The following is a 21687-nucleotide window of genomic DNA, read 5'->3' on the forward strand; positions in this document are numbered from 1 at the left end:
TAGATCTTAAAATGTGCAGGAGAGAAACAACAAATCACTTTCAGAGGAAACCCAATTAGACTCATTGCAAACACTACAGGCAAGGAGACAAAATGGCAAGATATATTCCAAGCCCTAAGAGAAAAAACTGTCAACCCAGAATACTGTACCCTTCAAAATTCTCATTTATGAATGATGGAGAAATATGGATCTTCTTAAAAGAATTTGGAACTACTCACCCAGCCCTACAAAAGATGCTCAAGGATGTGCTACACACAGAAACACAGAAACAGGAGCATCACTACAAAAGAAGATGAATGTAAAAAATGACCAAGCAAAAGTACAAATGAAATCCAAAATATATAAATAGGACTGTTTAAGGAATCATGGCAGGACAAAGACAGTATTTAACAATAGTCACACTGAATGTAAATGGTTTCACCTCCCCAGTTAAAAGACTCAGACTGTCTGAATGAATTAAAAAAGAAAACCCATCTATTTGCTGCCTACAAGAAACACACTTTACCAACAAAGATGCCTGCAGACTGAAAGTGAAAGGATAAAAAAATATAATCCATGCTAACAGAAACCAAAAAAGAGCTGGTGCGGCCATCATAATATCAGACAAAATAGACTTTAACACAAAAACTATTAAAAGATACAAAGGACTCTACATAATGATTAAAGGATCAATCCAACAGGAATATGTGACTATTATGAATGTATATGTACCTAATTACAGGGCATCTGGGTATTTAAAAGAATTCCTAAGGAATTTAAAGGGAGATATAGACTCAAATAAATAGTAACCCTACTTTCAGCAATGGACAGGTCAACCAGATAGAATATCAGCAAGGAAAAAACAGAGTTAATCAATACCACAGACCAAATAGACCTAGCAGATACCTACAAAGCCTTCCATTCTATAGCCACAGAGTACACATATTTCTCTCAAGTGCATGGAACTTTTTCTAGGATTTAAAATATACTAGGCCATAAAGCAAGTCTCAGCAAATTCAAAATAATCGAAATAATACCATGCATCTTGTCAGACTACAATGGAATGACACTGGAAATCAACAATTCAAGAATCTCTCTGGCCTCAGAATCAGCCCTAAAGGCATTCCGATCTGGCTAAAAAGCCCATGAGAGTATTTCAGGCATGGAAAGCCAAGACACTCTGGCAAAAAAAAAAAAAAAAATCCTAAATGAAAGATCTCTGTGAGTGAGATCCCAGTGGAAAGAACAGGTCTTCAAAGAAGGAGGTACCTTTCTCTGAAGGGAGGAGAGAACCTCCACTTTGACTATGACCTTGTCTAAACAAGATAAGAGTCGGAGAACTCAAGGGGCTTCCATAGCCTTGGAAACTCATGACTGGTGCATAGGGAGATTACTGATGCCATAAACAGGAGTGTCAATTGGTAAAGTCAACAACAGGAGTCACTGTGCACTTACTCCTCATGTAGGATCTCTGTCCTTAATGTGCTGTACATTGAGACTTAATGCTATAAAGAGTACTCAAACAGTATATTTCACTTTGTGTTTCTACGGGGGTGCAAACTGTTGAAATCTTTACTTAATGTATACTAAACTGATCTTCTGTTAAAAAAAAAAAAAAAAGAAGAAGAAATTATCAATTCCCAACTTGACTCTCACTGGGATTAAACATGACAATAGGTCTGATCTGATTTCATCATCATTTAAAAAATCATCTATTATTTTTCACTTTATGTTTCTGTGTGGGAGCAAACTGCTGAAATCTTTACTTAATGTATGCTAAACTGATCTTCTGTATATAAAGAGAATCGAAAATGAATCCTCATGTGAATGGAAGGGGAGAGGGAGTGGGAAAGGGGAGGGTTGCGGGTGGGAGGGACGTTATGGGGGGGAAGCCATTGTAATCCATAAGCCGTACTTTGGAAATTTATATTCATTAAATAAAAGTTTAAAAAAAAAAGAATCTACATCATATGCAAACACATGGAGAATGAATAACATGTTTCTAAATGAACAGTGGGTCACAGAAGAAATCAAAAGAGAAATCATAGAAATTTCTAGAAACAAATGAAGATGACACTATAACTTAAAAATTTGTAGGATACAGCAAATGCAATGTTAGGAGGAAAGTTGACAGCAGTTGGTGCCTACATCAAGAAACTAGAAAGGCACCAAATAAATGAGCTATCAATGTATCTCAAGGATCTAGAAAAACAACAGCAAACCAAACAAAAAAGTAGAAGAAAAGAAATAATTAAAATTAGAGAAGAAATCAACAAAATTGAAACCAGAAAAACAATGCAAAAGATCAGCAAAAGGAAGAGCTGGTTTTTTGAAAAAATAAATAAAAGTGACATACCACTGGCCCAACAAACCAAAAAAAGGAGGGAGAAGACCAAAATCAATAAAATTAGAGATGAAAAAGGAAACATAACAACAGACAGAAATAAAAAGAATCATCAGAAACCACTACAAGGAGCTGTATGCCAACAAACTGGGAAACTTAGAAGAAATGGATAGATTCCTGGACACATACAACCTACCTAAATTGAGCCATGAAGACATAAAAAACCTAAACAGACCCATAACCAAGTCATAAATTGAAGCAGTAATAAAGACCCTCCCAAAAAAGAAAAGCCCAGGACCAGATGGCTTCACTGCTGAATTCTACCAGGCCAGACATTTAAAGAAGCACTAACTCCAATTCTTCTCAAGTTATTCAAAACAACTGAAAGGGAAGGAATCCTCTCTAATTCTTTCTATGAAGCCAGCATCATATTAATTCTTAAACCTGGAAAAGATGCAACAGAAAAAGAGAACTAAGACCCATTTCTCTGATGAAAATAGATGCAAAAATCCTCAACACAATTCTGGCCAATCAAATCCAACAACATATCAGAGATCATTCAACCAGACCAAGTGGGATTTATCCCTGGTATGCAGGGAAGGTTCAACATTCACAAAATCAATGTGATACATCACATTAACAAATTGGTGGACAAAAACCATATGATTATCTCAATAGATGCAGAAAAAACCAACTGACAAAATATAACACCTTTTCATGATGAAAACTCTAATAAATTGCAACATGGAAGGAACATTCAGCCGGCGCAGTGGCTCACTTGGCTAATCCTCCAACTGCGGTGCCGGCACCCCTGGTTCTAGTCCCGGTTAGGGCACCGGATTCTGTCCTGGTTGCTCCTCTTCCAGTCCAGCTCTCTGCTGTGGCCTGGGAAGGCAGTGGAGGATGGCCCAAATGCCTGGGCCCTGCACCTGCATGGGAGACCAGGAGGAAGCATCTGGCTCCTGGCTTCAGATCGGCCATTTGGGGGATGAACCAATGGAAGGAAGACCTTTCCCTCTTTCTCTCTCACTGTCTAACTCTGCCTGTCCAAAAAAGAAAAAAGAACATTCAACACAATCAAGACAATTTATGATAAACCCACAGCCAGCATCATATTGAATGGGGAAAAGGTGGAAGCATTCCCACTGAGATCAGTACCAGACAGGGATGCCCACTCTCGCCATTGCTATTCAATATGGTACTGAAAGTTTTAGCTATATCCATTAGGCAAGAAAAAGAAATCAAAGGGATACAAACTGGGAAGGAGGAAATCAAACTACCCTATTTGCAGATGACATGATTATACATATATATATATATATGTATATATGTATATATATATATGATCCAAAAGACTACTAAGAGACTATTGGAACTCATAGAAGAGTCTGGTAAAGTAGCAGGATGTAAAGTCAATACATAGAAATCAACAGCCTTTGTATACATAGACAATGACATGGCTGAGAAAGAACTTCTAAGATCAAACCCATTGACAATAGCTAAAAAAAAAAAAACCTTGTAATAAATTTAACTAAGGATGTCAAAGATCTCTATGATGAGAATTACAAAGCATTAAAGAAAGAAATAAAAGAAGATACAAAAAAATGAAACAAATCTTCTATGTTCATGGATTGGAACAATCAATATCATCAAAATGTCCATTCTTCCTAAAGCAATTTAGAGATTCAATGCAATACCAATCTAAATACCAAAGTCATTCTTCTCAGATCTAGAAAATATGATGCTGACATTCATATGGAGGCACAGGAGACCTCAAATAGCTGAAGCAATTTTGTACAAAAAAACAAAGTGGGAGGCATCATAATACCAGATTTCAAGACATATTACAAGACAGTTATTATCTTTTTTTTAAGATTTTTTTATTTATTTAAAAATTAAAGTTAAACAGAGAGAGGAGAGACAGAGAGGGAGGGAGGGAGGGAGGGAGGGAGAGAGAGAGAGAAAAAGAGGTCTTCCATACTCTGGTTCACTCTCCAACTGGCTGTAACAGCTGGAGCTTCGCCGATCCAAAGCCAGGAGCCAGGAGCCTCCTCCAGGTTTCCCACACAGGTGCAGGGGCTCAAGGACCTGGGCCATCATGCACTTCTTTCCCAGGCCATAGCAGAGAGCTGCTTCGGAAGTGGAGCTACTGGGACTTGAATTGGCACCGATATGGGATGCTGGCATTGCAGGTGGCAGCTTTACCCGCTACATCACAGTGCCAGCCCCAGCAGCTATAATCAAAACAGCCTAATAGTGGTACAAAAATAGATGGATAGATCAATGGCAGAGAATAGAAACACCAGAAATCAATCCAAACATCTACAACCAAATTATATTTGACAAAGGAGCTAAAACCAACCCCTGGAGCAAGGACAGTCCCTTCAACAAATGGTCCTAGAAAAACTGGATTTCCACATGCAGAAGTATGAAGCAAGGCCCCTAGCTTACACCTTACACAAAAATCCACTCAAAATGGATTAAAGATCTAAATCTACAACCCAACACCATCAAAGTAATTGAGAACATTGGGGAAATACTGAAAGACACTGGCATAGGCAATGAGTTCTCGGAAAAGAACACAGAGGCACAGGCAGTAAAACCAAAATTAACAAATGGGATTACTTCAAATTGAAAAGCTTCTGCACGGCAAAAGAAATAGTCAAGATAGTAAAGAGGCAACTGACAGAATGGGAGAAATTATTTGCCAACCATGCAATTGATAAAGGATTAATAACCAGAATCTACAAAGAGATCAAGAAACTATACAACAACAAAACAAATAACCCAGTTAAGAGACAGGCCAAGGACTTAAACAGACATTTTTCAAAAGAGTAAATCCAAATGGCCAACACACGGATGAAAAAATGTTCAGGATCACTAGCTGTCAGGGAAATGCAAATCAGAACCACAATGAGGTTTCACCTCACCCCAGTTACAATGGCTCTCAATCAGAAATCAACAAACAATAAATGGAGATGATGTGGGTAAAAAGGTACCCCAATCCACTGTTGGTGGGAATGTAAACTAGTAAAGCCACTACAGAAGACAGTATGGAAACATCTCAAAAATTTGAATACAGGTCTACCATGTGACCCAGCCATCCTACTCCTGGGAATTTACCGAAGGAAAATGAAATCAGTAAACAAAAGAGCTATCTGTACCTCCATGTTTATTGCAGCTCAAGTCACAATCTTAATTATTAAAATGATAATATTAAGTGTTAAAGTGAATATATAGATAGGATTAAGTGTTAAAAAATCATATAAATAGCAAATAATAATCGAATTAAAAAGGAGGGAATGCCCAACATGAGTAAAGTCCACAAAACAGCAGACTCATAGAATGACAAACGCTTTAAATAACACTCTTACCTCAGAATCAGCCCTTAAGGCATTCTGGCCTGGCTGAAAAGACCATGAGAGTCTTTCAGGCATGGAAAGCCATTATACTGTGGCAAAAAAAAAAATAAAATAAAATAAAATCCTACATGAAGGACCTTTGTGAGTTAGATCCCAGTGGAAAGAAGTAGCCATCAAAAAAAGGATATACTTTTCTCTGAAGGGAGGAAAGAACTTCCACTTTGCTTACGGCCTTGTCTAAATACTTATGGAGTTTGTGTTCACAAAAGGCTTCTATAGCCTCGGCAACTCATGGATAGAGCTTCAGGTGATCACTGACGTCATAAATAAGAGTGTTATTTTTTAATTAACAACAGAAGTCACCTTGCGCTTACTCCCCATGCAGGACCTTTGGCCTTAATGAGTTGTACTATGAGAATTAACTGCAAAACTTGTTCTCAAACAGTACTTTTTACGTTATGTGTGTGTGTGTGTGTGTGTGTGTGGGTGCAAACTGTTGAAATCTTTACAGAGCACAGAGCTGGTGTTCTATATAAAGTTAATTAGAAACGAATCTTAATGAAGAATGCGATGAGTGAGGGAGTAGGAGGTGGGATGGGAGTGGGAGTAGGAGGGTAGGAATGATGGGAAGAAACACTATATTCCTAAAGTTGTACCTATGAAATTTGCATTCATTAAATCAAAGCTTTAAAAAAAAGATATAAGCTTCATGAAGGGAAAAAAATAAAGATCTTTCTCTCTCTCTCTCTCTCTCTGTCTCACCCTCTCTGTTTCAAATAAATAAATAAATCTTAAAAAAAGACACAGCCTATGTTCTCAAAGACTTTGCCATAACATAAAATAAGTAGAAATACAGGAGAAATATAAGCTACAGAGAAAGTATATGTCAAGGGCTGAATAGGTACATAATAGCAACTAGATACATGAGAAGTTTTGAGAAAGGAGTGGTCATCACAAACTGGAGTGCTAATAAAAATCTTAGAGAAGCTGGGTTTTTTTGTTTGTTTTTAATATTTTGTTTATTTGAGAGGCAGAGTTACAGGAAGAGAGAGGGAGAGACAAAGAGAAAGGTCTTCCATCTTCTGGTTCACTCCACAAATGGCCACGTTGGCCAGATCTCGGCCAGTGCGAAGCCAGGAGCTTCCTGGGTCTCACATGTGGGTGCAAGGCCCAAGAACCTGGACCATCTTCTGCTTGCTTTCCCAGGCCATAAGCAGAGAGCTGGATTAGAAAAGAAGCAGCTAGGATTTGATCTGGTGCCCATATGGGATGCCAGTGTTGCAGAGGCTGGCTTAACCCACTGTACCACAGCAGTGGCCCTGGACTTTTTTTTTCTAATTGCAGGCTTTTCAGTATGTGAGAGAGCTCTTGTGTTGTCATCATTCCTGTTACCACCCTGGCCTTAAAATCTTCTCTTCTGCTGGTTGACTCTCTCCTTTGTATTCATAGTCTGTTATCTACTGCCTTTATGATTATCTCTTAATTCCTCTTCTGTTGCCACCTCTTAGTGCAGGCCTTTGTGAAGTACTGTTAAAATAGCCCCCCATTTCTGGGTACTCTTAAAAATGCTGCTTTGAGCCGATGCCGCGGCTCAATAGGCTAATCCTCCACCTGCGGCGCCAGCACACTGGGTTCTAGTCCCAGTCGAGGCGGCGGATTCTGTCCCAGTTGCCCCTCTTCCAGTCTAGCTCTCTGCTGTGGCCAAGGAGTGCAGTGGAGGATGGCCCAGGTCCTTGGGTCCTGCACCCACATGGGAGACCAGGAGAAGCACCTGGCTCCTGGCTTCGGATCAGCGCGGTGCGCCGGTCACAGCTCGCCAGCCGTGGCGGCCATTGGGGGGTAAACCAACAGAAAAAAGGAAGACCTTTCTCTCTGTCTCTCTCTGTCTACTCTGCCTGTCAAAAAAAAAAAAAAAAAAAAAAAAAAGCTGCTTTGAGGTCAGTAGCTCAGCAAATTAAGCCTCCATCTGCTGTGCCAGCATCACATGTGGGCACCAGTTTGAGTCCCAGCTGCTCCACTTCCAATCTAGCTCCCTGCTAACACACCTGAGAAAGCAGCAGTTGATGGCCCAAGTAGCTAGGTCCCTCCTACCAACATGTGAGACCAAGATGTTGTTTCAGGTTCCCATTGTGGCCATTTGAGGAGTGAACCAGAGGATGGAAGATCTATAATTCTGCCTCTCAAATAAATAAATCAATCATAATAAAAAAAAGTTCTTCAAATGCTCGCATTCCAATCACTAGACACATGTAATACCATTTGTTATATCAGCTATACACTAAGATAATTCTTGCTTGCTAGATGGAGTTTGCTGTTTAAAAACAGGGTAGAATGTTCCAAAAATTCTTGAATAATATGACCAGTTGTCACAGAAAAAAATCACAATGTGTCACACTTAGCAGGCAGGGAGGGGTCAAGAAATACAAACCATGGACAGGGGCAAGTGAAGGAAACAAAACACCATAAAAGATTGCAGTAAAACATTGGAGGTTACAATGGGTGACAATTACCCCACCTGACAGTTATAACCCAAAACTGATGAACCCAATTCAGACAATCAGGACTTAAAACAATGAAACAGCACCATTTAAAAGCGGTTACTCCTGGGGCTGGTGCCAAGGCTCACTTGGTTAATCCTCTGTCTGTGGCGCTGGCATCCCATATGGGCACCGGGTTCTAGTCCCGATTGCTCCTCTTCCAGTCCAGCTCTCTGCTGTGGCCCGGGAGGGCAGTGGAGGATGGGCCAAGTCCTTGGGCCCTGCACCCACATGGGAGACCAGGAAGAAGCACCTGGCTCCTGGCTTCAGATCAGAGCAGCACCGACCATAGCAGCCATTTGGGGAGTGAACCAATAGAAGGAAGATCTTTCTCTATGTCTTTCTCTCACTGTCTAACTCTATCTGTCAAATAAAAAAAAAAAAATTAAAAAAAGCAGTTACTCCAGAAGTACAAGACAGCATGCTCAGCCCATCTTACTTTCAAATTAGTTGTTCAACTAAGGTTTAACACATGGTACCTGGTAAGGGAGACCAGACTCCAGCACATGAGGAAATGCATGAAATCAGAAGCTACCATAAATCAATATATCCACCTGCTTCTCCTTGTATGCATACATATAATGGCTGGTAAGAAAAACTTCCTCCTCCTGCTCTAGAGCTGTTTCTGCTTCTTAGGGGTCTCATGGCTTCTGATATTCAACTGGACCAGCATTAAGAGGAGTAAATTGCTCTAGAGCAGGGGTGAGGAACCTTTTTTCTACCAAGGACCTTTTGAATATTTATAACATCATTCACATGTCATACAAAATTATCGATTTAAAAATTAGCCTGCTTGGGGCTGCTGCTGTGGCGCAGTGGGTTAACACCCTGGCCTGAAGAACCGGCATACCATAGGGGCGCCGGTTCTAGTCCCGGCTGCTCTTCTTCCAATCCACCTCTCTGCTATAGCCTGGGAAAGTAGTAGAAGATGGCCCAAGTCCTTGGGCCCCTGCACCCGCATGGGAGACGCAGAAGAAGCTCTTGGCTCCTGGTTTCAGATCAGCACAGCTCCGGCTGTTGCGGCCAATTGGGGAGTGAATCATCAGATGGAAGACTCACTCTCTCTCTCTCTCTCTCTCTCTGCCTCTCCTCTCTCTGTTTAACTCTTTCAAATAAATAAATAAATCTTTAAATAAATAAATAAAATAAAATTAGCCTGCCATACATTTATTGAATTTCAAGTCCCACCTGCAGTTGCCTTGGCAGGGCCAGACCAAATGATTTCAGGCCAGACATTCCCCACCCCTGCTCTAGAGAAAGCAATGAATAGGAGCTCAGATGGCAATGAGAAGGATCAAGGCCAGATCAAGAAACAGATGACTGGAAAACTTTGGAAACTCCTGGGGAAGTATTAACTATACTCTCAAGATCCGGGATCATTCATAGAGCTCAGCACAACTGTCTAGTCCAAGAGAGACAATGATCTGGAACAGAGAAGCATTTAATAAAGAAATCCCATGTGAATTCATTTTTCAAAAGAAGCCCATTACTCCCCAGATGTGGGATTAGGGAGCCTTGGAAAATCAGAGGCAGAATCTTCCCAGCATTTTCAATGTCTCAGACAAGAACTCAGGTACAGATTTCATCACTAGTAACAAAAGAGATCATCTTTCTCTTATTTATTTTTAAAAAACTTCCCATAACCCTTATTTACCTTATAATATTCCTGTTTTTCCTGCCCTGGTTGCACTGGGGAACAGCGACAAAGCTGGCATTTCTCAGGAGTTAGTAAGGTACACCTGTTTTGGTTGTTAATTGGTTACTAACTGAATGTAGATAGCCCACTTCACAGAGGGTCAGTGGCTTATAACTAAGGAGCAATTTTGGGGCCAGTGTTGTGGTACAGCAGGTAAAGCCACCACCTGTAATGCCAGAATCCCATATGAGTGCTGGGTCATGTCCTAGTTGCTCCATTTCCAATCCAGCTCCCTGCTAATGGCCTGGGAAAAGCAGTGGAGGATGGCTCAAGTACTTGGGCCCCTACCAGCCATGTGGAAGACATAGAAGAAGCTCCTGGCTTTGGTCTGGCCCAGCACTGGCTGTTGAGGCAAACTTGGAGTGAACCAGCAGATGGAAGATATGTCTGTCTCTAGCTCTCCCTCTCGTTCTCTGTAACTGACTTTCAAATAAATAAATAAACCTTTTTTTAAAGGAGCAATTTACTACATGATGGATTGCTAAGTTCTTATAATTTCCATTAAGATTTCCCTCAGTTCAGGTGTGTCTCCAAGGGCACAACCTCTTAGTGGCTCAGCATGGAATACAGAAACAAAAACATGTAAACAAATCAAAAAGTGAACACAGGCTAGAAAGGACATCCGACAAACTGGACAATGTCAACAAAATCTTAAATGTGAATGGTCTTACAAATAAAGAGCCTCCCCTTTCCTGAGCTGCCTTCCCTGGACAGGCAGGAGGAAAAATAACACATCATTTCCTAGGTTCAGAAAGAACTCTTGACTACAACATCATGATTACAGAAGATATGATGTCCCCTTGGCTTTCAACAGAACTCTATCTTAATTAGTTATTAATGAAGAGCCCCCTGCAAGGTCGAAGATGGGCTACAATGGAAACCAGATATTCATATCTCAATGTTCAAAGAGTAAGAAAGGGCTAATAAGCATTTTGCCTAGATGAGCAGAAACAGTCATGGAAGGGAGGGGCAGGTATCTAGAGATTATTTCTTATATAATGAGCTGTGAAGCATAAACTTGATAATATCTGCAACAACCAAGACCAAGATCTGTCTTGGGTCCATATGAGAAATTTGAAATGTGTAAAGAAACTAAGAGGACTATGGTTTGCACACTTTCACAGTTTTGCTGAAACTAAGGCTTCCACAGTTTCAGAAATCTAGTCTTACTGCCAATAAGGCTGATAAATCAAGGATGCAGCTAATCTACATGGTCCTATTCTTCTTCCAGAATATTACTCTTCTGTAGAATAGGAAAAGTTAGCAGTTCTATCAGAATTAAATTCAAATTCTAACATGGAAAAAATTGACAAACTTGGCAATATACACAAAAGCATACTACTACTTTCCCAGCAGGCTCAGGGGGGGAAATGTCTTCTTTTGCCCTTACTCTCTTAAATAGATGAAAGTCCAAGTTTTCTTGAGAAAAACATCTCATATTTCCTTAAATTCAATTCTAATCACCCATGAGAGATATTTAATGTGCTAACATAAAATAAGTGGGAGAAAAGGGGCTGATTTTCTAATTAACTACTCTTAACCCTACTTTTACAGATCAAATACAAACAGACCTCCAGCTTTGAACTGCAGAACCCTGGCACAAAGAGACCAAATCCTATGCAGACCTGCACACAGAACAATGGGAAATGGGTAATACCAACACAGTCACATAAGAAAATCCAAAAAAGCTATTTTAGATGAAGAAATAGAAAAATATAAAATAAAAAAGTGAGGATGTTCCCAACATGCTGCATAACAAAGATGCCATCGAAAGCATCTAGAATATAGTTCTATTTTTGAAGAAAAATGTGAATGTGTATACACCTATGAGTACATAAAATACCAGATGACTAGATGGTTATAACAAAATCTCAAAGTGTTAACTTTGGAAAAATTTTTAATCAATTTTATTTTTATTTTATTAACTTTTAGTAATAATGTTTATTATTTCCTTTGGTTATCTGTGTTTTATTAATTTTCCAGAAATAATGTGTTACTTTGGTACAGGAAAAGCAAATTTCACATTTTAAGACAAATTTAAACAAACTTCAGTTCAGAAAACCAAAGCATCCTAGGTCTGATCTGTTTCTCTTTCCTCACCCCCACCATACCTTTCCTGGAATTCTCTGTATAAATAAATCTTCAGTGACCTAAAGACACAATTCAATAATTGCTTCTATTCAACAACAAAAGTCTAATAACCATGAGTAGTAAGTTCAAGGATTAAAAAAAAGTAATCTGTGAAAACACTTTTCTCTCTACCTGGGCATAACGTAAGAGCTTCTCAGTGGCCTCAGGGTCTTTATTCCAGATGAGGTCTTCACAGAGCCGGAGGAGTTCCTTATGGATATCATCATACACAGGGAGGTTTCCAGCATTCACTATCCCCATGTCCATACCAAACTAAGGGCAATAAAAAGAAAAGTGAGGATGTGCAGTGATGCCCTACATCAGGGGTCTGCAAACTTTTTCTGAAGGGGCCAGACAAGAAAATATCTTAACAGGGGCAGGAATTTGGTGTAGCAGTTAAGATGTCAATTAAGACACCTCCAATTCCATAGTGGAGTGCCTGGGTTTGATATCTGGCTATGGCTCTTGACTTCCTACTAATATGTACTCTGGGCGGTAGCAGTGATGGTTCCTAGTCTCAGCCAACATAGGCATCTAGGGAATGAACCAGCAGTTGGGAGTGCATACTCATTCATTCTCTCTCTCTCTCTCTCTCTCCCCCCCTCCCCCCTCCCTCCTCCCCTCTCTCTCTGAAGTAAATCAATCTTTAAAAGAGAAAATATATCAGGCCACAGTCTCTCCCGCAACTACTAAAAATGTAAGTGAATGGGTGTAGCTCTGTCCCAGTAGAACCTATTTACAGCCATAGGCAGCAAGCAAGAGTGAGCCTGTAGCCATATTTTACAATCCTTGCCCTAAATAAAAATTGGTTTCAACAGTACAAACAGGACTTCTACCATACCTTGATTGCATGGTAAAGGAAAACACCATGCATTGCTTCTCGAATGGCTTCCATTCCTCGGAAGGAGAAGGACAAGTTGGAAAGACCCCCACTTATTCTGACTCCAGGTAACGTTTCCTGGAAGAAATTTAAGAATCTGAAAATATATCCCTATTTCCAAAAGCAGCAAACACATCTCTTAAACTTTATATGTAAAAGTGGAAAGTAAAAACATAAGCTTATTTGGGCAATACAGTGATCCTATGGTTTTTTTTTTTTTAAGATTTATATATTTATTTATTTATTTATTCGACTGTCAGAGAGCTGGATGGAAAGTGGACCAGTAGGGACTCGAACCGGCACACATATGGGATGCCGGCACTGCAGGCAGCAGTTTTACCCACTATACCACAGCGCAGGTCCCATGCTCCACTTCTGATCCAGGTCTCTGCTATGGCTTGGGAAAGCAGTAGAAGATGGCCCAAGTGCTTGGGCCCCTGCATTCATGTGGGAGACCCAAAAGAAGCTCAAGGCTCCTGGTTCCTGGCTTTGGATCAGCACAGCCCCAATCGATGCGGCCAATTGGAGAGTGAACCAGTGGATAAAAGACCTCTCTTTCTGTCTCTCTGTAACTCTGCCTTTCAAATAAATAAATCCTAAAAAGCAAAATGGGGGAGGGGGAATGCTGTGCCACAGTGGGTTAAAGTCCCAATCTGCAGCACCAGCATCCCATATGGGTGCCGGTTCGAGTCTCATCTGCTACGCTTCTGATCCAGCTCCCTGTTAATGCAGCTGAGAAAGTAGCAGAGGATGGTCCACCATCTTGGGCCCCTGTACCCACATGGAAGAGCTTAAGAAGCCCCTGGCTCCTGGCTTCAGATTGGCTCAGCTCCAGCCATTGCAGCCATTTGGGGAATGAACCAGCAGATGGAAGATCCTCTCTCTCTCTCTCTTTTATTTATTTATTTATTTTTTGACAGGCAGAGTAGACAGTGAGAGAGAGAGACAGAGAGAAAGGTCTTCCTTTTGCCATTGGTTCACCCTCCAATGGCCGCCACGGCCGGCATGCTGCAGCCGGCGCACCACGCTGATCTGAAGGCAGGAGCCAGATGCTTCTCCTGGTCTCCCATGGGGTGCAGGGCCCAAGCACTTGGGCCATCCTCCACTGCCTTCCCGGGCCACAGCAGAGAGCTGGCCTGGAAGAGGAGCAACTGGGACAGAATCCGGCGCCCCAACCAGGACTAGAACCTGGTGTGCCGGCGCCGCTAGGTGGAGGATTAGCCTATTGAGCCATGGCACCGGCCTCTCTCTCTCTTTCTACCTCTCTCTCTGTAACTGTCTTTCAAATAAATAAAATAAATTGTAAAAAAAAAAAAAAAAAAGGTAAAATCAGGGCCAACATTATACCATAGGGAATTAAGCTGCTGCCTGCAGTGTTAGCATCCCCAAAGATGGCTCAGCTTCTTGGGCCCCTGCACCCATGTGGGAGACCCGTATGAAGCTCCTGGCTCCTGGCTTTGGTATGGTTCAGCCATTTGGCGAGTGAATCAGCAGATGCAGGATCTCTCCCTCTCTCTCTCTCTATCTCTTTCTTTCTGTAACTCTGCCTTTCAAATAAATAAAATCTGTTTTTTTTAAAAAAGTGAAAAACAGTTGTAAAAAGAATGAGAGCTGGCTGGCGTCGCGGCTCACTAGGCTAATCCTCCGCCTTGCGGCGCCGGCACACAGGTTCTAGTCCCAGTCGGGGCGCCGGATTCTGGCCCAGTTGCCCCTCTTCCAGGCCAGCTCTCTGCTGTGGCCTGGGAAGGCAGTGGAGGATGGCCCAAGTCCTTGGGCCCTTCACCCCCATGGGAGACCAGGAGAAGCACCTGGCTCCTGCCTTCAGATCAGCGCAATGCGCCGGCCGTGGCGGCCACTGGAGGGTGAACCAACGGCAAAGGAAGACCTTTCTCTCTGTCTCTCTCTCTCTCAGTCCACTCTGCCTGTCAAAAAAAAAAAAAAAAAAAAAAAAAAAAAAGAATGAGAGCTAAAACAAGGTTTATCATCACCCTATTTGATCTCATCTGGGTTCATGTGGGTTATTCAAATTCTTCACCACTTTACACATGGGTATGTCTGTGAATGATTACAGAAACAGCATGAGTACTGATTTTGGGGTCACAAGTTTTAATGAGTATGTGAATTTGGAATTACAAAATCCATGGATAATGTAAATCCAAGTTACACATATAAATGATGAAATTATGAAAATACACAATAAAGTGGTATAAAAATCAGGACAAAAGGTACTTTATAATAAGGTGTAATCAGAAAGGGAGGCACATGGGAGACTAGTCATTTTTATTCTAGGCTAAGTGAAACCTAGGATATGCGTCATAATTAATTGTTTATTATATTCCACATATTTTTTATATATTCTCACTTACATGTGTTATACTTAACAATTTAAAACAATATCATATAAAAGAAGAAAAGTCCTTAAATTTCAGAAAAACAATTGACCAAGAACAAGAATGTCAACATTCCCAGCCTATACATATATTTAATACACACACACACACACACACACATACACACACATATATATGTTAGCTCTAACCATTCACTGGACTCACATGATAAATTTGAGCCATGAGTTGAGTAAAAGACAGAAAATATCCATACTTACTTTAATAACTTTTGTTGCATTGATAAAATTAATAGCATACAAGTTGTGTTCTTCCATCCCAGTACCAATAGTGAGGATATTGGGGTCAAAAATGATATCATTTGGATTAAAGCCCAGTTTTTTCACAAGTAGATGGTAGGCCCGAGTGCACACTCTGATTTTGACATCTGTTTCTGTTGCCTAGGGAAAGGAGATGTCATTTGAAACAGAAAAATTAAGTGTTATCTGTGAAAACAGAGCAATTTCACATGTCAAGAGCACTCAAGTATCAATGCTTAGATTTTATAAAAATCCAAATGCTAAATAGTCTCTAAACATTTATTAAGTTATCCCAGAGAAAGAACTGATTTAAAGATACCATTAACAACATTACCACAACAATTAATGCTTAATAAAAATCAAATTTTACTTGTAAATTATAACAAATTAATAAACTTCTAAAGCTACACATATCAAATATAAACTCAAACACCACTAAAGAATAGATTAAAAAAATAAGTGTCCTCCCTGTCTTGACCTCCCTGCAAAGATCTAAGCTCTTCTCTCAAGCAACACTGCCATCTTTTCCTGTATCTTATGGCAATCATATTTTAAGTAGACTCAGATACCTATTTATCCTCCCACCACAGCACTGGCTTATTAACATACGCTTTTAAGTCATACACAAAATTTAGTGTTACCCTTCAAGATGTCCCTAGAAGGTAAAACACAGACTGCAGCAAACTTGTACTCCCAACTACTTCCTATCACCCACAGAACCAGGGCTGCCATCTCTAATGTCAGTTCCAACCACCTGCTCTCTCCTCTACGCTTCTTCCCCTATGCTACTCCCTTGATGTTCCTGAAACCCACCAAGCTTGCTCACACCTCAGAGCCTTTCCATTTTCTGCTGCTGCTGCCCAGAACATACAGTGACATGGCTTTGAGCCTTATACCACTCAGGTCTCTACCTAAACATCACTTTTCCAAAGGCCTTCCTTGATCACTCTCTCTTAGCCTGCACACCTCTACCATTTCCAGCTTCTCCATTCTTCTTCAGAATATCTCTTTCCAGAATCAGTGTTAATTTAGAAACTTATTTATTATTTTTGGCTGGGTTTTTTGTTGTTGTTGTTGTTGTTTGTTTTTGTTTTTGACAGGCAGAGTTAGACAGTGAGAGAGTTAGAGAAGAAAGGTCTTCCTTTTTCCGTTGGTTCACCCCCCAAGTGACTGCTACGGCCAGTGCATTGCAGCTGGTGCGCTGCACCAATCTGAAGCCAGGAGCCAGGTGCTTCTCCTGGTCTCCCATGCGGGTGCAGGTCCTTGGGCCCTGGGCCATCCTCCACTGCCCTCCCGGGCCACAGCAGAGAGCTGGACTGGAAGAGGGGCAACCGGGACAGAATCCCGCGCCCCAACCGGGACTAGAACCCAGTGTGCCAGCGCCACATGCGGAGGATTAGCCTAGTAAGCCGCAGCGCCAGCCCTGGCTGTTTTATTACTTATTATTTGACTCAAAGAATTACTAAACTTTGTCATGCAAAGTGTCTCCTGATGAAATTTATAACTCAAACATACAGCATATTCACCAAATGACATACTCAATGATTTGTGATGAGATTTCTTAGAAAAGCAAATCTATTGATAGAAAAACCTGTTATCACTATAGTGATTCCAAAAAAATAAATCACATACAATTCTTATGGGAAATTCTAATGAATGTAAAAAATGTGCTTGAGAAATGTCGAGCCCCTCTGAGATGTACTGCAATCTTCCAAGCTGAGGACTCAGGGAAGATGCTCCTGCCTGGATATGAACACTAAGGTTTAGTCCCAGTTTCTGATCACATACTTCCTGCCCTCTGGAGGGAGCTCTCCCAGGAACCTCAGAGACACTGACTTGACTCAAGGACAGTGAGGTCTCAAACTCCAGAAAGCAAACAATGGTGGGGAATTAAAAGAATTCACTCTGGGGCCTGCACTGTGGCATAGAGGGTTAAGCCACCGCCTGCAGTGCTAGCATCTCATATGGATGCCAGTTTAAGACTTGGCTGCTCCACTTCCGATCCAGCTCTCTGCTATGAACTGGGAAAGCAGTAGAAGATGGTCCAAGCCCGTGTGCACCCTTGTGAGAGACCTGGAAGAAGCTCCTGGCTCCTAGCTTCGGATCGGTGCAGCTCCGGCCATTGTGGCCATCTGGGGAGTGAACCAGCAGATGAAAGACTTTTCTCTCTCTCACTCTCGCTCTTGCTCTCTCTGCCTTTCTTCTCTCTGTGTAACTCTATCAAATAAATAAACAAATCTTAAAAAAAAAATTTCACTCAGGTCTATTCTTTTGATCACTTACCTAATTTGGTACTTATTTCTTCAACTATTCTCTTTAGTCTCTTTAATCTTTTCTTGCTTCCTGCAGCTGGTTGGGTTAGATTTCACTTCCTATCTGGGAAATGCCCTTACAAACTTAGCAGACCTAAGAAAAGGGTGACAAGGAGCAAGTCTTCAGCCCCACTCCTCCAGGTTCTAAGGGAGGCAGTAAACTCATCTCAATTTGAACAACTTCTTATTTCCTCTGCCTTTAGTTAGAGTGAGAAAGTTGAAGTCGAGACTAAGATATGGGCCTAGGAAAAAGCAGTTACCCAGAGCTGACTTCAGTTCACCAGAAGGCCAAATGGAGTAGTAGACTTTAAGCTCACTAAAAGGGGAGGTATAGGGATTGGGATTGCCAGTGATACTAGTTGTTCTTACTAACTTAGTTTGGTTAGTAGTATTACCAGTTACTGAGGGAAGGGTTCTTTCCCTTGTTCCAAGTAAGCAGAAACTTAATTTTTGTTTTGCAAAGCGACAGTAGAGTATCTAGTCTGAAAGGAGACCAGACTGAGTGCCCAAGCAGGACACTAGTTTTCATGAAGTGCACAGAGTTTTTAAGGCTTTGCTGGTTGTTTTGTTTTGTTTTTTGTTTTTTGTTTTTTTTTTAATGGGTCCTTGTATAAGGGCGCCTGCTGGACAGGTATTTCACATAATGTATGCTCATTGGCTAAGGGCCATAGTGATAGTAGAGGTTTTTTGGTGACAGCCCAAATGGGAGATGCTAAGTGCTATACTCTTTGGTGGATCCAGCCCCCTCTTCAGCTAGTTCTGCATGGAAAATTTTGACTAAATTGAAGATGTGGTCAAAACCACAGGCTCATACAGAAAACAGGATGTTAACAGTGGGGAGAGATGCCAGCAGGTCTCAGAGCAAACCTCCCTGTCACAGCTTATGGCCTGTATACACAAAACATTCTGCTAAAGCCTGAGAGGCCCACAGACACTTGGCCTAACCCGGCAGCCTCAGGTAGTCAAGATTCTGGTCATCTCTGTCTCTAAGCCAGAGGAGCAGGCACAGAGGAGTCTGTCACATACAGAAGACTGGAGTATGGAGTCCAGCTACATACCAAGGGCAGCACTGCCAGGGGGACATGAGGAACACCCTCATGTACAGGAATCAATCTCCAGAGCCAGAAAAGGGTCATCAACCATAACCTCCATTAGAACAAGACCCTTGGGGGCCAGCACTGTGGCGCAGCAGGTTAACACCCTGGCCTGAAGCACTGGCATCCCATATGGGCTCCGGTTCTAGTCTCAGCTGCTCCTCTTCTGATCCAGCTCTCTGCTATGGCCTGGGAAAGCAGTAGAAGATGGCTCAAGTCCTTGGGCCCCTGCACCCACGTGGAAGACCCAGAAGAAGCTTCTGGCTTCGGATCGGCACAGCTCCAACCATTGCAGCCCTCTGGGGAGTGAACCAGCAGATGGAAGACCTCTCTCTCTGTCTCTAGCTCTCTCTGTAACTCTCTTTCAAATAAATAAAATAAAATCATTTTTAAAAAAAGAACAAGACCCTTGTGAAACTGCTCTCATGCCAGCACAGTACGTGTCACAGTAACACCCGCTCAACCTCTGCCTACGGAATAAACAGACAAATCTCAGAACAATATATCAGTGTGCAGGCCTCTGCCAGGAGCAGACTACACTGTAATACACTCTCCAAGATTCACTGTCTTATATCTTAGCTAGGGCTGCAATGCACACATGCTAGTAAGCTACAATCATGCTTTGGAATTTCACAGACCAAAAAGAAATTTGGTGAAACAACAGAATGGGGCTTTCCCGCATCAGGAAGGGCTATAAGCCCTGGCTGCACATTATAGTAACTGGGCAGGCTTTTGCCTTTTTGTTTTTTAGTACTAATACCTCACCCTAAACCAGTTAAATAGAATCTTGAAATGAAACATCAGCAACAATTTTTCTCAAGAGCCCATTAGATGCTAGTGTACAGCCAGGATGAGAATCATTGAGAAATGAGATATGGCATCTCCTTATGTTGGGGTAGACAAAAAACTCAGTGACAATCTAAGGGGAAAGGAGGAAAGAACAAATGTCTTGTATGATTTTATGAACAGTTTATTCTTAAGCCACAGAAAAGCTAGACAGCAATTAGTGAGTTTAAGGCTTTACTTAAGTCTACTCTTGGGTTTTGCTACAATACCAAACACTCAGGAGAAATATAAAACAATTTCTGAGTTATCATCAAAACAGATGATAAGAACAGCAGAGGGCTGTCCTGCTTCTACAGAGTGAAAAAAAAAAATGATGGAAAGGATTCTTGTGCCATCAGAAGAACACCAACAAGTTGGAAAGAACAAGCTGAAGAAAGGGAGATTTCTCAGAGAAAGCAAGGTGAAGGATAGTTTGGTCACTGAGGGCACAGGCTCAGTCAGAAATCTTTCAAACAGAATTCTCTGCTGTGCCAAAGCAGCTGTAAGCAAGTGCTAGGAAACCAAGAGCCCAGGTAGAAGTAGCAGCCATGAGTGTAAAAATGAAGACAGCTGACACTCTGCCAACATCACAAGAACAGAGAAGAGCCCTGAGCTACGGTTATGGAAATACAAAGACAATTGTTATGGGACAACAGAACTTGTCTCCTAAAAACTTATGCATGCAAGGGGCTTAGCATTGTGGTGAAGAGGGTTGAAACACCACTTGGAATGCTGACATCACACATCACCAGTTCAAGTCCCTGCTGCTCCACTTCCCATCCAGCTCCCTTCTGATTGGCCTGGGGAAACTGTGGAAGATGGTCCAAGTACTTGGGCCCCTGCTACCGACATGGGAGACTCTTATCTCTTAGCTCTGTCTCCTAGCTTCAGCCTGGCCCAGCCCCAGCCTTTGCAGCCATTTGGGGAATGAACCAGCAGATGGAAGATCTCTCTATCTTTCCCTCTCTCTCCCTGTAATGCTGCCTTTCAAATAAATAAATATTTTTAAATGATACATTTAAAAAAATTCATGCAAGACGTTTAAACTCTGATGTTTTAATGTTAGTGGTTGATGAGTTAAAGGTGGAGACTTGATCAACTTATGATGCCTGAGAGCTGGGTTAGTTGGGAGGTGTATGGTTCTTGCAAGAGGGTTGATTACTGAGTTCAAGCAGCCTTAGTGCTCTTTCTGCTTCCTGGCTCACAGTGTGAACGTTTCTCTGCACACATGATCAGCCTCCATCAGATGCCAACCTATAGGGCTGCCAGATCCTGAACTGCAACCTCCAAACTGTAAGCTGAAACCAACCTCTTTCCTAAGAAGTTCCTCTCAGATATTTTCATTAAAATAACAAAAAGGAAGCAAATACAACTTAGAATGCTTCTTGGTTAAAAGACACTCACCTGAACCCAGGACAGAGCTCACATTCAAGGCCAAAATTCAGGGTCAAGGGGGAAATGGACAGGGTCTCAGACACTATACATTCAAGACTAAAAGGCAGTCTCTATAGATCTGATACTGGCGAGGAACAGAGATCTGCTGCAATCCAGAAACTACAGGCGCCATTATGGAAAATTTCTGGATGTTTAAAGAAGCATTGTTTCAAATGCCACCTTTAGGAGAAAAAAAAAAAAATGCAAGCTCTGTAGGGGGTGAAGGGAGAAATGAGAAAGAAATTCTTAACCCACGTATCAAATCTTTAGATAGAACAGAGATGGATCTGCTTTAGTGCTTCACAGCACTCAGAAATGGATGGAGCAGGAACAGATGCTTCATAGAAAAGCAAAAAGACTCATCTATTGATTAGAGATATATTTTCAGTCTGGCCCAGGCCTGGTCCTTGTGGCCATTTGGGAAGTGAACCAATGGATGGAAGATTG

The 21687-nt window shown here is 41.5% G+C and overlaps 1 protein-coding gene across 9 annotated transcripts in view; it reads right to left on the minus strand.

Annotated features, from left to right (window-relative positions):
• The window catches only part of MTR (5-methyltetrahydrofolate-homocysteine methyltransferase), a 148259-nt gene that overhangs the window by 61071 nt on the left and 65501 nt on the right, over positions 1-21687 (minus strand). For all 9 annotated transcript variants that reach the window (XM_070055569.1, XM_051820745.2, XM_051820744.2 and 6 more), the window contains 3 exons: positions 15537-15716; positions 12890-13006; positions 12181-12321 (listed from right to left, as the gene is read on the minus strand). In XM_070055569.1, coding sequence (XP_069911670.1) covers positions 12181-12321; positions 12890-13006; positions 15537-15716 — 438 coding nt within the window. The remainder of the gene's footprint in view (positions 1-12180; positions 12322-12889; positions 13007-15536; positions 15717-21687) is intronic.

This window comes from Oryctolagus cuniculus, chromosome 13 (genome assembly GCF_964237555.1).
Source record: "Oryctolagus cuniculus chromosome 13, mOryCun1.1, whole genome shotgun sequence".
NCBI classification, from domain to species: domain Eukaryota; kingdom Metazoa; phylum Chordata; class Mammalia; order Lagomorpha; family Leporidae; genus Oryctolagus; species Oryctolagus cuniculus.